Source organism: Gopherus flavomarginatus, chromosome 3 (assembly GCF_025201925.1).
Source record: "Gopherus flavomarginatus isolate rGopFla2 chromosome 3, rGopFla2.mat.asm, whole genome shotgun sequence".
Lineage (NCBI taxonomy): Eukaryota > Metazoa > Chordata > Testudines > Testudinidae > Gopherus > Gopherus flavomarginatus.
In genome coordinates this window covers 31,023,510-31,040,493 of record NC_066619.1, presented here as the reverse complement: position 1 = coordinate 31,040,493, position 16,984 = coordinate 31,023,510, and the positions used below count along the sequence as shown (strand labels likewise).

At 41.7% G+C, this 16,984-nt stretch overlaps 1 protein-coding gene across 2 annotated transcripts in view; it reads left to right on the top strand.

Moving 5' to 3' along the window:
- The window catches only part of CCL28 (C-C motif chemokine ligand 28), a 56,111-nt gene that overhangs the window by 21,959 nt on the left and 17,168 nt on the right, over positions 1–16,984 (top strand). For both annotated transcript variants that reach the window (XM_050947183.1, XM_050947182.1), the window contains exon 2: positions 5,352–5,412. In XM_050947183.1, the coding sequence (XP_050803140.1) occupies positions 5,395–5,412 (18 nt within the window). In that variant the 5' untranslated portion in view covers positions 5,352–5,394. The remainder of the gene's footprint in view (positions 1–5,351; positions 5,413–16,984) is intronic.

The following is a 16,984-nucleotide window of genomic DNA, read 5'->3' as shown; positions in this document are numbered from 1 at the left end:
AGGTTAATTGACTTTGTTCTTGAAGTGAATGCTGTGAGCCTTAAGCTGTAATTGATACCATGTAAACAAATGCTATAAGCCGTTAAGTGACTTTCACTTCTGTCATGGTATAATTCCCCACTCTGAACCTTAGCGTCCAAAAGATGGGGTACCAGCATGAATTTCTCTAAGCTCAATTACCAGCCTAGAACCCATAGCACTGCCACCAACCAGGAATTCCAGTGCCTGGTACACTCTGGTCCCCACAAAACCTTGCCCGGGGACCCCCAAGACCCAGACTCTCTGGATCTTAACACAAGGAAAGTAAACCCTTTCCCTCACCGTTGCCTCTCCCAGGCTTCCCCTCCCTGGGTTACCCTGGAAGATCACTGTGTGATTCAAACTCCTTGAATCACAAAACAGAGAGGAAAATGTACCTTCCCCCCTCCTTCTCTCTTCCCCTCCCAGATTCTCCCTGAGAGAGACAGTAATCCTGGCACAGGGAGAAATCAGCCTCTCCCTCCCCCTTCCCTCCTTTCTCCCCACCAATTCCCTGGTGAATCCAGACCCCGTCCCCTGGGGTCTCACATCAGAATAAAAAAACAATCAGGTTCTTAAACAAGAAAAACTTTTAATTAAAGAAAGAAAAAACAGTAAAAATTATCTTTGTAAATTTAAAATGGAATAGGTACAGGGTCTTTCAGCTATAGACACTGGGAACACCCTCCCAGCCTAACTATACAAGTACAAATTAAAATCTTTTCAGCAAAATACCAATTTGAACTCCTTTCAGCCAAATGCACATTTGAACTCCTTCCAACCAAATACACATTTGCAAATAAAGAAAACAAACATAAGCCTAACTCGCTTTATCTACCTAGTACTCACTATTCTGACCTTATAAGAGCCTGTATTGGAGAGATTGGAGAGAAACCTGGTTGCACATCTGGTCCCTCTAAGCCCCCAGAGTGAACAACAACCAAAACTAACAGCACAGCACAAAAACTTCCCTCCCTCAAGATTTGAAAGTATCCTGTCTCCTGATTGGTCCTCGGGTCAGGTGACAGCCAGGCTTACTGAACTTGTTAACCCTTTACAGTCAGAGATATAAAGTACTTCTGTGTTATTAACTTTTTTTATCTGTTTATGACAACTTCATTGTAAATTAGCACACACTCCGAAAGTAGTGGAGACAGTAAATTAAAATATGGTTAAGATATGGAATGTATGTTGATGAATGCTTGATGTACATGAATGATTAGGGAGGTGCCAGCCTAGAAAGTGAGTATCCATCGGCTGAAGAATGTGTCAAGTGGACCACCAGACAACCCCCAAAGGGTAAACTGAGATCCACCCTGACACCTGGAAGGATGAGAAACACAAACTTTGGACAGTGTGGAGCCACCAGTAATGTGCCATCTGCTGATTGAGTCAGCAACAGCAGGATAAAACAGCTCCCATAAACTAACATAGGAATTAATTCCTATAAGTATGGACTCTAAAGACTGAGGATTTTGAGTCTCTGGTTCTGCTGCCAACCTCCAGGAGCATCAGGTGCATCTGACACAGACTCTGCTCCATTCTCATGACCAAGATACCTAGCCAGTAACTTGGCATGAGCAACTTCTAGGCTGGTAACTATAACACCTATACAGAACTTGAATGAATGAATGTGTGAATGAATATATTTATATGTGTGTTTGCGTGTGAGAATAAGGAATAAGTAGTAATAGGAATAAGTAGTCAAACAACGCTGTTTACTTTTATCTTTTGCTTTATTATTATATTTACAATGAATGTGCATCTTTGCCTTATCCCTCTTAATAAGATCCTGCTAGTTTTTATTATATTGATATAACACCTATCCCTCTGTCGGAGTTGACAGCAAGAAGGAACGGAGAGGTCATGGGACCACGGTGCCCCATGTACCGATGCATGAGCACTGAACTCCAGGGGGCACTGGAGATGGCCCTATGGATACTTCTAAGGGAAAAATCTCCGGCAGCTGTGCACATGGGCGTGCACACACCTAACACAGAATGGACATGAGCAACACATATCAAAGAACAACAGTTATGAAAGATAAGTAACCATTTTTTCCTAATTGTCACCAGGTGATTGACCCTTTAAGGGGAGATGGGTCCAACCCCACCTGTGATGCAGTTAGCTGGCCTCCCCAGTTCTGGACTTTTTCCAATTCTAATATATCTTTTTTGAGATGGAGTGACCAGAACTGAACACGATATTCAAGATGTGGGCATATCATGGATTTATACTGTGGTATTATGATTCTTACTGTCTTCTTATATATCCCTTTCCTAATGATTCCTAACATTGTTAGCTTTTTTGAATGCCATTGCATACTGAGCAGATGTTTTGAGCCACAATGACTCCAAGGTCTCCTTCTTGAGTGCTAACAGCTAATTTAGACCCCATCATTCTGTATATATAGTTGGAATTATGTTTTCCAGTATGCATTACTTAGCACTTATCTGATTTTTATCAGCCATTTTGAGACGCAGTCACCCAGTTCTGTGATCACAATGGAACTTTCTGGCCTTTGAGTCTATGAACCTAAGAAAGGTCTTTGGAGTATTCAAAGATGCTATATTGACATTAAATCCTGTGAAAAGGATTTTAACCCAATGGTCAGTGATTTTTTTTCCCTGTGACTTTTCTGCAGCTGAAGCAATGCCTGAATGGAGTAAGATGAGTGGTCAGTTACTATGAAAAACTGATTCTAATATGTATAGCTCAATCCTGCTGTGGCTGGATTAAGAGGAAGCAGGTTCTTCCTGTTTATGTCTCAAACGTATTCTGATAAATGTCGCAGGATTTTTTTTTCTTTTAATCAGTTCTTGGTTTGATTTCATATCCATCTAATAAACTGGGACTCTGTAGTCACCAAGACTGTCTCCCATGAGTGCATTTTCCCCAGAATTCTTGTACAGTCAGCAGTTATAGTGTATCTCACTCTGCTTATGCTGGATGATTTACGGGCACTCTTTTGCAAAGAAGAAAAATTTCTGACCCGTTGTTGAAACCATTCTCACAATAGGGTGACACAATTATTATTTAAATATCACACTAAGCAGATGGGCAGCACATCAGTATCTGTTTAAAAAGCATACACAGTAGGCTATAGGTATACCTTTTCTAGGAAAAGACAAATGATACTAAAAAGAGGGGTTTCATCCAATCGGGTATTAAGGACAGAGATTCATCTCTCTTTTTTTCTTTGTCCATTTGTTCTACATTCCCAATTTGCTGAAGGGCTTCGTAGTTAGATTGCTTACTTTACCACATAGTATAAATTGCTTACACTAAAGGTTTCAGATGATCAAGTGCAAAAGCACAGAACAGTTACAGAATCCTTATATGCAAGCTCTGTTAGTGAACTGCTGGCTAGCACTTGATACCCACTGCTGCAAGGTAAACAAGGAAGTATCTCAAAAGGAGGAATGTTTTTGTACTGAAGGGAGAAAGTAGGTTATTTCCCTGGTGACATTTCCTCATTCTGGACAGCTCTGAACTTTTCCTGCCAAGAATTACTTTATTGATGTCATTGAAGATACCAGTTTAGACAAGAAATCAGACTCTCCGTTGCTCAGTGACCTGCCAACATCAGAGACCACCCCTCTCCCTGGGTCTGATCTAAAGCCCAGATAAATTAATGGGACTCTTTCCATTCTTTTTAATGGGTTTCAAATCAGACTCCACCCCCTTTGACAAGCTGCCTAAGTTGTGGTCTGTAGACTGTTTTTAGTGCTCCGGTGGAGCAAGTTTAGTGCTCAGGTGGTTCTAGTCCCTTTCCAATCAATGATGCACAGAATATTTGAGTAATTCCTAATATAAACCAGAGTGGACTGTAATTTATATTAATATTCTACCAAAGTGTGAACTCTAGAGCTACTGAGGCATTATTAGCACTTCTAATGGTCTATTTTACTGCCTCTCTCACCCCATGACCATCAGAGGATATATTCTTTCATGGCTGTATAGATCTGAGGTGTCTAGGGTTTACAGTGTAGTTTTACTTTTGTTTCCCTGGAAGTACCAATAAAAAACAATTTGCATAAAGCTTATCTACTTTCCTACACATTAACATCAAACCAGTTTTGCATTTCACCTCTTGTCTGACATTCCTTGCTTAAGGTTTTAAAACATGTGAACTGATAGTTGTGCAAACTTTTACAGCTGGGGAGATACCTTATCATACTGAACATAAATAATGTGCAATTAATTATCAATACATTTATATATAAAGAGATGATAAAATTAATCCCAGTGCCAAGGTCCATCACAAAGCCCACTTAAGTTTTGAAGAGAAAAAATTGGTATTTACATATTATAAGTAACATTTTAAAGTGGATAACTGTATCTGGTACATGTAATTCTCTGGAAGAGAATGGTAATATATTTGGTTGGCCTCAGGCTATGTACCTGTTTAAAAAGAAAATGTGTTGTATATGTGTCTGAAAACAAAGGAAGCAGTGCTGGTTTTTGTTTAGCTTCAGGTAAATTGCTAGCAAATGTTTGGTCCTTTTGCATCCCTTCAGTCTTCCATTGTATCCTGAACAGAAGTTCCCATCTTCTCACCAGCTGATATGATAGATTTGGATGAAATTATGGAGTAAAGAGTTGTTGAGAGACAGCAGTAAATTCATATTCCGATTTGTATGATATGGATTTGCAACACTTCAGAGAGAGACTGGAGAGAAAATAATACAAAGAGATATGAATCTATTCCAAAACTGAGAGGTAGAAGAAATGATTGTGAAACAGCCAGTCCTTTGTACCACATAGAGCCATATAACCTGGGAAGGTGTGTGGCAAAATGAATGAATGAAAATCAGCTTGATGTTCATAAATAAATTGTTTGGTAAGGGCTATGTGAGAAACATCACATTCCAATGAAGCAGCAACAGCAATCATACTGCATGATTCTATTCTTACTGAAGTCTATTACATTGGCTACAAATTAATAGGAAAGCATGGTCCAGTGCTCTGAGGTATGGCACTGGGAGCCAGGAACTGCTGAGTTCTAATCCCTGCTCTTATACCAACTCCCTATGTAGTTGTAGCCAAGTCTCCTGATCTCTCTCCTTCAGGTTCTCACTGTAAAATGTGGGTAATAATACTTACCTAGCTCTCAGTAGACCTCTGAGAAATAATTGATTAATGCTTGTAAAATGCTATATACCCACACCAAAAACCTATGTTAAAAGAGCATTATTAAGATTTGAACATCAAGCACTCAAATGTCAGAAAGTGCCAGAATTAAAATTGGCTGTGCAACTTTAATTTAGCCTCTTGTGCATATGCATTATGATAGTCTTTAATTGCATGATCACATACTGTTTTTTCCACAGGTCTCTTGCTTCATTCAGTGCACAGGATGGACTTACACTGGGGATGAATCAAGGTTGTGAGGTAAAGTTGTCTGTTGAACCCCTCTTCATTTGTTGAAAAAGTTCGAAGGTGTGTCATGAAAGAGTCAGGGGATGGCAAAAAGAGATAGGATGGTTTCAAGATTAAGGCTATTAGCATGTAAGCCTGTTTGTTAGCCTGAGATAGTATTTTGGGTTTGACTTTTAATTCTCTTACCTCCTTACTAATATGTATGAAGGACAAAGATGCTGTGTGTTGCATTTCCCACAACCAGATGGGGCTTTTAGTACAATGGGACAGATAAGGGATGGAGCTAAAAGTGTTACAGGGTATGGTGGGAGTGTAACAGAGTGAATATCCTGGCCTATGCAGACAATCTGGTCCTGATCGCTTACAACTCCAAGAGTCTCCAACAAATGTTTGACATCACCAGCTAGGCTGCCAACTGGATGGGACTCCACTTCAGTGCCAGGAAATGTGCATCTCTGCATATCGATGGCAGTAGAAGGGATTCAGTCCAGGCAACACCATTTCAGATCCAGAGTGAAGCCATGATCATCTTTGAGGACGGGCAAGTATACCAACATCTCAACACGATGACGGGTTTCCGTGTCCAGCAGACACCTGAGGATACCATCGCGGAGATCCTACGAGGATCCTGGCAAGGATCGACTCCTCCCTACTGACACCGTGGCAGAAGATCAATGCCTTGAACACCTTCCTGATCCCCCATATCTCATTTTTTCTGAGGGGATGTGCCATGGCAAAGGTACCTCTGAACAAGGCAGACCACACCATTGGGCAGCTGATGAAGAAGTGGATGTTTCTTCCCCAGAGGGCCAGCAATAAATTGGAGTACATCTCTCACAGGCAGAGCGGTGTCATCGTCCCTCGTATGGGTGATCTCTGCAACATTACAGTGATCACTCACGCCTTCTGACGCGCCCAGATGCCATGGTGAGGAACATCGCAGAAAGTGCTCTGCAGGATGCCATGAAGAAGTGAATCACCAGGACCCACTCCAGCCAAGATGTAGTCACCTACCTGAGCGACTCGCTGGAAGGCGAATTTGGAAGAGACAGGGGAGACTTTGCTTCTCTCTGAACTCGTGCCCGCAACACTACGCAATGACTGGAGAAGTGTATCGGCTGCCACTGGACATGGTGTGAGGAACACCAGGAGCTGGGAGTGAAGAACATGGAGTGCACCATCATCATTCCAAGAGCTAGAACTATGCTGGAGAGGACCCTGAAGGACACCATCCACTGCCAACACGTGGAAAACCTGAAATGGAAGCCGAACCAGGGCAAGGCCTTTGAGGTGATGTCTGAGGTGATGTTCAGCAACAATTTCATCCCCAGGGGCAGCTTCACCTGATTTTCCAACTTGAGGTTCATCCACTGGGCCCAGCTCAACTGCGTCCCGCTGAATGGAGCCGTCCACCATGGGAATCAGGACGAGCGATGCAGGAAGTGCGGTTACATCACGTCCTGTGTAGCTGCAAGCCCCATTCGAGAACTTGACACAATGCCATCCAGGATCACCTGGTCAGAGCCATTCCACCATCCGTGGGGAAGGTTGCCGTAAACTCTGCCATCCCTGGAACCAACAGTCAACTGTGACCAGACATTGTCATCACCAACAAGGACCAGAAGATGGTCATCATGGTGGACATCACAGTGCCTTTCGAAACAGGACGCCAGCCTTTCATGAAGCCCAAGCTCAAAAGCTGGAAAAATATGCCCCTCTGGCCAACACTCTGAGAGCTAGGGGACCATGAGGTCCAAATTCATGTGCTGATCATCGGCGTATGGGTCCGCGGTAACGAGCGAATGCTGAGAGAATGTGGAGTTGGTCAATGCTGTGTTCGGCTGATACGGCAACTCATGGTGTCAGACACTGTCAGGTGGTCAAGGGACATCTATATAGAAAACATCACTGGACATCGGCAATAGCAGGAGGAATGAGCTAGAGTGCCTATGAGTAGTGCAATCTGGAAAGTAACTCAAATACTTTCCTGATGGACTGTGAGTTTTTTTAATCTAAATGGACAACCTATCTAATTCTCAATTACTGAGGGACAGTCTCCACTCATTTATATATTTTGCTTTCCACAACCAAATCTCTGTACAACTTTTCATGAGTGATCTACCCAAGTAATCAGATTCTAATATCTAAACTGTACTGTTAAATCTATTCACCTAAATGTGGGTTACTGCTGATTGTGTTCTATGTATCATATGACTTTTAAAAACAAATTTTGTATTTGTGGATAATCTAAGCACTATGCCCAGATGTACAGACACTCTTTTCTCAACTTATCTATTTAATAATTTTTTAACATTAGCTGTAACAAAAATTTTAAATATGAGCGCACACTTGACTCCTTATCTCAAAGTAAGGTAAGGCAGCCAGATGGGACGGGCAAGGAGGGCTTGGGGGTGGGGGAGAGGTAAAACACTAAGACCAGAGAAATACCTACCCTGACCAAAGCACAACCTCACTTCTTACCCCTCCCCTGGTGTACAAAAGGGGTGGGATGAAGACCTCAATTCCTGACCCTCCAGAACAGAACATGACCATAAGTTATAACAGGTGTGACTAAGGGTGTGCATTGCAGGTATGTTTGGGCCTGTAAGAAGGAGGGGGAAAGGGAATGGGGAATGAGAGTGGGAAGGAGAATGGTAATGGGGGACTGGGAATAGGGGAATAAGGAACAGGGACACAGGCAAGACTTTGCAGTGTCAGAGCTGGGAAGGGGGGATGCAGGTAAATGCTCTGCAGCATCAAAGCTGGAAACAGGATACTGGAAAGAGGGAGCTCCATCGGTGTGTGGAGCTAGGGGTTAAAAGAAGAAGAAGAGGTTCTATTAGGGTATAGAACTGTAATTGGGAGTGGGGAGGGGAAAGGGAAAACTCTATCGGTGTGTAGAGATAAGCCCAACTAGTGTGAAGGACTTTGGAATATGTTATTGGGGTTTTTAGTTCAAGGCAAACCACATTGCCTGCGCTTAGGATTTCTGCATGACAAGAACCAGGGAAGGGAGTGAAGGGAAAGCCCTCTAACAAAGGCAGTTGAATGCTACCCAGGAGAATTAGATGCTATCCCTGCTTAGATTCATAGAATATCAGGGTTGGAAGGGACCTCAGGAGATCATCTAGTCCAACCCCCTGCTTAAAGCAGGACAAATCCCTGGACTTTTTTTTTTTTAACCCCAGTTCCCTAAATGGCCCCCTCAAGGATTGAACTCACAACTCTGGATTTAGCAAGCCAACGCTCAAACCTACTTCTACCACAGACTGCCTGTTTGATGCTAGGCAAGTCACTTAAACCAAGTTTTTCACAGGAGATCTACTGGTTTTGTTTTTTCTCATTTTCTGGGTGCCCAAATTCATACACTGGAGTCTGATTTGCAGAAGGGCTGAGCACACTCCATGCCTAATGAAGTCAATGGGAGCTGTGCTTTGAACATATGTAGTGCTATATAATGCTAAGTACTCTGAAAAATCAGGTCCTTGTCATCTCAAATGGGAGACCCAAAGTTAGTGGATATTTTTTTACTGTAATCTTCTTGTGCCTCAACTCCCATCATCCTCACTTCACAAAGGTGTTGTGAAGATAGATTATTTGTGAAGCACTCAGATATTATAGTGTTGAACACCCTAGAAAAGCCCATGAAGAAATGAATGATTCTTCGAGCAGAGTCTATGTGCTCTAAATAAGGCATGGAGGTCACATACTGAACAATGAGGAGAAAACAAAATATTGAACAGCTGATTGTTAAATGAGCACCATCCATTCAGTGCCCTTTTGAGTGCTTGATGTCGCAGCTTAGTAATGTTCTTTCAACATAGGTTTGTTTGTTTAATTTCCTGTCTTCTTTCTTTTGTTCTTTCGTTCGTTCTTTCTAGTTCAGAGAAGTAGTCCAGATTATGGAAATAAAACCCACACTCATGCAGGCAAGACTTTTTACATTCTTTGTTTAAAAGAATGTGTCAGGTATAGTAGCAAGAAGAATTTGCCTTAAATCATAGGAAAGTTTGTAGCTATTGAATTTTATTCCATTTTCATAGTCTATTTTTGTGACTATGAAATATAAGCTACAATATTCTTGGTTCTGCCTGTGAATAGTGAGGACCTGTATCCAGGCACTGGGTTCTTTCCAAGGCCAGCTGTATGGCTCTGGAGTCTATTGACAAGGTTACTCTTAAAGGATATCACCAAGGTTTCCAGCTGCTGCTGCCCCACAAATCCTCTGTCTTTCAGGTAACAGCACACTCCACCATCTCATTTTTAATTTGTGATCGTACTTCAAATAGTTGGAGCTGGGAAACAATATTACTGGGATCCAATCTCAACTGTAAGTTTTCCAGATTCTAGAACCAGAGACACAAAGCCTTTTTTTCGTCATCTAGTTTCCATCAGCCATTCTGTGTAACCCTGGAGAGTTTTCTTTGCTTGGACTGAGAAGCTATTTTAATCTCCAGTTTTCATTTTGCTTCAATTCTTTATGCAGTGAGTGATGCTGCTGTTCCAAATCTGCTTGGCAGTAGCTCAGCCTGAGTTGCTTTTAAATGTCAGATTGGAGATGTGCCCATTTTTAGCTAACAGCAGTATTACTCTTTTTGCTTCACATGAATAGCCACAGGTCCCAGTTCGCAGGTGCTTATATTTCCTTATAAACATTGAGAAAATCCTTGATATGAAACATGTCTGAGGAACTGAAATTTAATCAAAGTCCAGATATCAACTCCTTACGGACTTTGAATTGAATAGATACCAGAGAGGCAGGTTGTATCATTTTGTGCTTGTGTTTGAGTAGATATGCAATGAAAATCTTCTATGAACAGGATATTTCTTTATCCTCCATTCTTGAGTCTCTGCTCTCCTACCCCACACGCTCTTAGCCCCCTCCAATCCTTCCTTCCCCCCACCAGTGTTCTCTGTACTCTACACATCCCTTTTTTCCTATCCCTTGCCTTTCCAGCATTCTGCGGCCCGACCTGTTTTCCCCTCTCTACCATCCTCCTGGCTCAATCCCCAAGTGCTTTTACCATGATCACTTCCAAACCCTCTCTTGGCCTCTGTCGGGTACTTCTGCCACCCCAGTTCTGGTCTCTGTCAGTGTCCAAACAGTATGCTTTGCCCATTAGGATCCTGCTCCTGCAGGGCATCTACCCAGAACTACACTTCTGAAACATCTGAGCAAAGTGGAGCGCTGAGCAGGGGAACTCTCCCTGTTGTCATGCATTGCTGGTGATGCTCCTCCAGTCAGCTCTCTACTTCACCAGGTGCTGTAGGCATTGATGGTGAGGCAGCACTGCTCAGAGGGATTGCAGGAGGTGTCTTGCTGCGTGGGAACACAATAAGCAGCCCTCCCATGTAGAGGGATAACTGTAGGACTGTCTGGAAAATGCAGGACACAACTGTAAGCTATACACCTCTGTCTGCTCATTGCTTTTAAGTAATTTTGGAACATAGGAGAGCAGTCAGCTGATTAACATTAGCTCTAATAGGACAGTAAAGTGGTGAAGTAATTGTGACTGGCAATGGGATCTGAGACCTTTCTTCTCATAGTCTCTGTTTCAAATCCTACCTAATTTAGTAGTGACCAAAAACTGTCATTTGACAGCTGTTCATGGCCTCATTACAATGAGCTGGTAGTTTCAGTTCTGTACCTAGTACTCAAGAGTCCACATCCTGTTTGGCACTAATTAGCATCCTTGTTGGAAGCCTGAGACCACAGATAGTTCAGTTCCACAGCTAACAATTCTCACCCTTGCGGTTCCAAGTTGAGGCACGTTGCCCATGGCAGCGTGGGGAAGTCTGTGCTGCTTTTCCCTGTTCTCAAAAGAGAAAAGGCTTCAGACTCAAAGAGCTGTGAATCTGGCCCCCTCACCAGCACTCCATTTACACACACACAATATTAAAACGTTCAAAAAGGACTTGATGTAGAGTTTAAATGTTTGCTTTTCATTCCCCCCACTCCCATGACAATTGTTATGAGTACCAGGTTAGAATCCAATTGCTGGATATTTTTTTGTCTGCCATTCAGTGATTTCTTTTTAGCATCGTATGGAGCACAAGCCAACATACAAACAGATTATTTACATCCCCTTAATCAAAATTGTAACTAAAGCTTTGCCAGCCTAGGCTTGGCAAGCTGGTCAATTGACCACTCAAATAATGTCAACTAACCACTTAGTATTTGAGCACAGTCAATTATTGTTAAATACTCCAGCAAAAATGCCCTGATGTAGGCAGTGGCCTACCTTTTTGATTGCCTTATTGTACCGTCTGTTTAGCAAGCCTACTAAAATGTCTTGATCACTCACTTTGCTATAAGTTAATGCCACCTGTTGGGGAAAAGGTGAATACATTGAAAACTGATCATCTTGACTGGCTGGGATCTTGCAGACCAAACTGTATGTATGTAGACAGCCCATCAATGTACATAGCAGTTTACAAAGCACATTAAACAAGCTAAGACACATAGCCCCTGACTTGAACCCCTCTTTCTTTTCCTGACCCATTGCATTCACTCTACCTGAAGAGGCAAAGGAAGCATCGATTGGACTCTGGGGGAAGGGTCTTGACCTAAAGAGTTTGTTCAATAAGACTTCTGAAAGCATGTGGTGAGAAAACTTAGCTTTGAATCTACTAGAGTTAAATTAGGCACCAGTAAGCATTTTATCTTTATTTGTTTTGTAACCATTTCTGACTTTTGTGTCTCATTACTTGTATTCACTTAAAATCTCTCTTTTGTAATTAATAAACTTGTTTTATTGTTTTATCTAATGCAGTATATTCAAGTTGAAGTGTCTGGGTAACTCTGGGGTAACAAGTTGTGTGCATATTCCTTTAAAGGGATAACATACTCAGTATACTTCTACTGGCCAGGAGAGGGCTGGGCAGTACAGGACCTACGTTTCTGGAGGAAAATCCATGACAGGGTGTTTGTTGGGGTCACCCTGCAGCATAACCAAGGCTGGTAAGAGCCAAGGTGTGGCTGGCTGGCTGGCTGTAGCACGCACACAGACATAGCTGGGAGTGACTTACACGCTGGAGTCAGTTTGTGAGCAGTCCAGGTTGGAGGATACAGCAGCAAGGCATTGTAAAGGGCACCTGAGATTACAGACCAAGGGTGACACAGCTACTCATTAACCTGGATTATACCCTGGTATGTGTCAGAGTTATCATATAAAATCCTCACCCAACACAAAAACAAAATATGCATGGCCAAGAAGCTGCTTGAAGAGTTCACCTGCTGCCTAACAAGCATAAATGCATTTTAATTGTGTTTTTCTTTTATAGTTACTAAGTGCTTGTTTTAGTTCAGTGTAATTTAATTTCTTTTCATTTTCAACTGTTCAGTCTTGAATAATGTTCACATTTGAAAACTAATGTAACTGCTCAAAAGGTAATAATTATTATTCTTTCTTTTTTTTTAGAGCTTCATTTCATTGTTTCACATTTTTCTGAGTTATAAGAGCTCAGTTAAGTAACTTGGTTTTTTAAATTAGGCATCTGTAACTATCGAAAGGCTAAGCTTATTGGAGACCATAACTCTTACTCTCTTTTTTGTTGTTGTTTTTATGGTGGTTACTATTCTAATAAACTAGTGCTTTAAAATATTTGACCAATCAGTTGATCAGTTATTTTTGAATCAATCAGATGTCTAACATTATGCCTGATTAGCACAATTCTGGGAAAAGGTGGTGTTGGTTCACATGTTCTCCTGTGATAGTTGGTTGTTAGACTGTGATAGTTATGAGTGTGCAATAACACATTCTGATATTGTTTCTCGGTTCTGATTTTGTTCTTAAATTTCTCAGTGACATAAGCATGGGTTGTGTTGGTTTTAAATCTACTATTAAGTATCCACCTATAAATAGTTTTATGATACTTAAAATTGCTAGCATAAGCTCCTTAATATAGTAGCTCTAAAGGGGGTAGGGAGAGAGCTCGGTGGTTTGAGCATTGGCCTGCTAAACCCAGGGTTGTGAGTTCAATCCTTGAAGGGGCTATTTAGGGATCTAGGCAAAAATCTGTCAGGAACAGTACTTGGTCCTGCTGTGAAGGCAGGGGATTGGACTCAATGACCTTTCAAGGTCCCTTCCAGCTCTATGAGATAGGTATATCTCCATATTAAAGGATAAAAAAAGTATTGTGTTTGAACCAACCCCATCTCCTTTTCTGCAGGTTGCTGTTGAAGCAAGTAAACATTTTGTTTGCTTTGGCTCCTGGAAATACAGAAAAATGGCTTTGCAAACTCTGCAAGAACATGATACTGTGAAACTTTAGCAAAATCATAGTAACACTTTTGAAGCAGTTGGTTTTATTCTGCATGCAGTAGTTCTGTCTGCTAGCGGAAATAAAATGTATCCCTGCAGAAAAGTAAAACCAGTTAATTGTATTCTTGAAAACACTGGAGATGCACATATATCTGAGTAATGCACAGGAAACACTGTTGATCTCATGCTATATGGAACTTTATGGAACTGTTGAGAACGTGGTCCTCCATTGTCTTTCTTCCATTGCAACCCCCTATGCAGGGATCTGTTTCCACTCCCACTGATCTCAGACTTTTGCTATTGATTTCAACAGGAGCTGGGGCAGATCCTTAGCATTAAGGACATGGCTGTTCAGTTATTCTGTGAGCTAGAGAGCACCCAAGGGGCCCGTCTATGTCCAGCAGCTGGCATACAGAACCTCCTTTAAATCTGTTACAACCAAGTTCCTAACCTGGGGACTAATGCTGTAACATTTACTTTATCAGGTTTCTTCTTATTATTCAGTCATTTGTTTCTCTGTGTGTTATGGTAAAGAACAGCTAAAATGTATACAAAACTGCTGCAAGTCCTTATCTTGGTACCGATGCAGATTGGCAAAGGTTTCTAAATGTTGTAAGTCCCTTTCTGGCTTCTATTGCACAAACAGTATTACAGAGCAGGTGCTCGCTGCGTGACTTGTGCATATCAACTTGCTGAGTTACACATAAGTAACTTCCTTCATGCCAAAAGTAAATGAACATGTTCTATCATATCTCTCTTCTTAAGAAAAACATACACATATTTCCACATCGGTTTTGTGTACTTCTGTGTCTTGCTCAATAGGGATTGCCTACTAAATCAGCACCTGGAACGGGGCAGGAAGCGGATTTTCCATTTCATAAGAAATTCTCTGAATTTGACTGTTCTTTGTTCTGAAACAGAACAATAACAATTTTTTTAATGTCTGGAAAAATGAAATTCTAAAGGAGGAAAAAAATTCAGATCAAATTGTTTTCATAAAAAATCAAAGTATTTTTCCAATTTTGACATTTTACATTTTTTCATACTATAAAATGTCATTTCAAAATGAAAAATCAAATGTGTTCTCTTTTCAAAACGAAATGTCATTAAAAGTGATCCATTTCCATGAAACTTTTTGCTTTCAGTGAATTGGCAGTTTCTGACAAGAGTAACGTTCTTTTGGGAAACTTCCAACCAGCTCTTGTGACCTCAAATTAAAAGACTGAAGGAAGAAGTAAACCTGGAGCCACTGCAGTGCAAAGGGTAGGGGAGTGTAGGAGGGAGAAAGAAGTCTGTGGGAGCACAGAGGGGACAAGAGATGCTGTGAAGCAGATGGCAGCACTGTGGTGAGAGGGAGAGCCTAAGAAGCTGGAAGTGTTTATTGTAACAAGGGTGTAGAGGCACAGTGAGGTGAGAAGGGTGATGTTACAAGACTGGAGAGAGACTGGCAAATGGATACATTTTAGCAGAGGAGAGGCACTAACAGGTAGGTGGGAAAACTTCCTCTTCAGTTTTTTCACAGATTGCCTGTTTTTGTTGATCGGTGATGGGCACCATATAAGAATCTTATTAAATTTAGCAACAAAGAGTCCTGTGACACCTGATAGACTAACAGATGTATTGGAGCATAAGCTTTTGTGGGTGAATACCCAATTTTCAGGTGCATGTGGGTATTCTGACAAAGTGGGTATTCACCCATGAAAGCTTATGCTCCAATATGTCTGTTAGTTTATTAAGGTGCCACCGGATCCTTTGCCACTTTTTACAGATCCAGACTAACGTTGTTACCCCTCTGATTATTAAATTTAGTTGTTCTTGTTCAATTTAAGTTTCAAGAAAGACCTGAGAGGGAGGGGTAAGTAGGCAACTTCTAGTTGCAAGGGGGAAAGGAAACATTTTTCTTGAACAGGTACAGCACTGCTTTCCTTCTTATGCAGTGATATCATTCTGCACAAGTGGTGATTAAGCATGAACTGTTTCAAATTATTTGTCTGAACATTTTGTGCACCAGAAATGGTAGAAAGTTAGATCAGGAGATTTTTTCTGTAGGCAAATACTTCCTCTATGTGCAAGCATCAGGAAATGGCCTTCTTTCATGCAACCCACAGAAATATGGAAAGAAACTAGTCTCCCAGTTTAGCTTGAAGTGATTAACCAAAAAACAAACAAAAAAAACCCCACTTTTTGTTCAGATTGGATGTTCTATTGCTGCCACAAAATATTCTCCTCTTCCACCCCTAGTTCCCCCACCAAATGGAAATTCTATATTTGGTTCAGAAATAAGAGTGCAGGGAATGTAAACAGACTGATGTCAGAAGTATAATTTCACCTGGGATGCTCTGGTTCTGTGGTGGCAGAGAAGATGTGCTCCTACAGTGTAACTTCGGTCTCCAGTTCAGTTACTGCTGTTATTAACAGTTCAGAAAGGCAGTAAGAGGTAGGGTGAAATGGGGCAGTCCAATTCTGCCCTCACTTATGGCCATGCAACCTTTTGGAAGTCAATGTGTTACCCGAGGTCCTTTCAACCCAAAGTTCTTGGTAACTTTTACTCTGTATGAGGTGGTGTCAGGAAATAAATCGGGGGGAGACGGCCATCTGACTGATAGATGGCTGGCACAAACAGGACAACACAAGTGTTTTCACTTAAAGCTAAACTTTACTTAGTCTCAAGCACTTACACACGTCTGCAACAGGCTAGTAAAACACTCCCAGCCCTCAATAATTACCGAAACTGAGTGTGGCTCTCAAGTGACACAACGGCAACCCGTTTGCCGGTGGAGAACACAAGATGCATCCAGAGGGAGAGACCCGTCCAACTACCTCAAACTTTTCCCCCTTATTTATACATTAAGTAATACAATGACATGTCACTTAGCCCTGGTCTACACTACAAGGTTAGGTTGAAATAACTGCATTAGGTCGATTTTATAAGCAATGCGGCTACACAACCAATCCCATTCCATCGACCTAAAAGGCTCTTAAAATCAACTGCTATACTCCTCCCCGGTGAGGGAAGTAGCACTAAAATCGACCTTCTTGGGTCAAATTTGGAGTAGTGCAGATGCAGTGTTGTACAATTCAACGGTATTGGTCTCCGGGACCTATCCCAGAGTGCTCCAATGTGACCACTCTGGACAGTGCTTTCAACTCCGATGCACTAGCCAGGTACACAGGAAAAGACCTGGGAACTTTTGAATTTCATTTCCTGTTTGGTCAGTGTGATGCGCTGAGCAGCACAGGTGACAATGTAGTCCCAGAATCACAAACAAGCTCCAGCATGGAGCGAATGGAAGATGCTGGATCTGATTGCTGTATGGGGA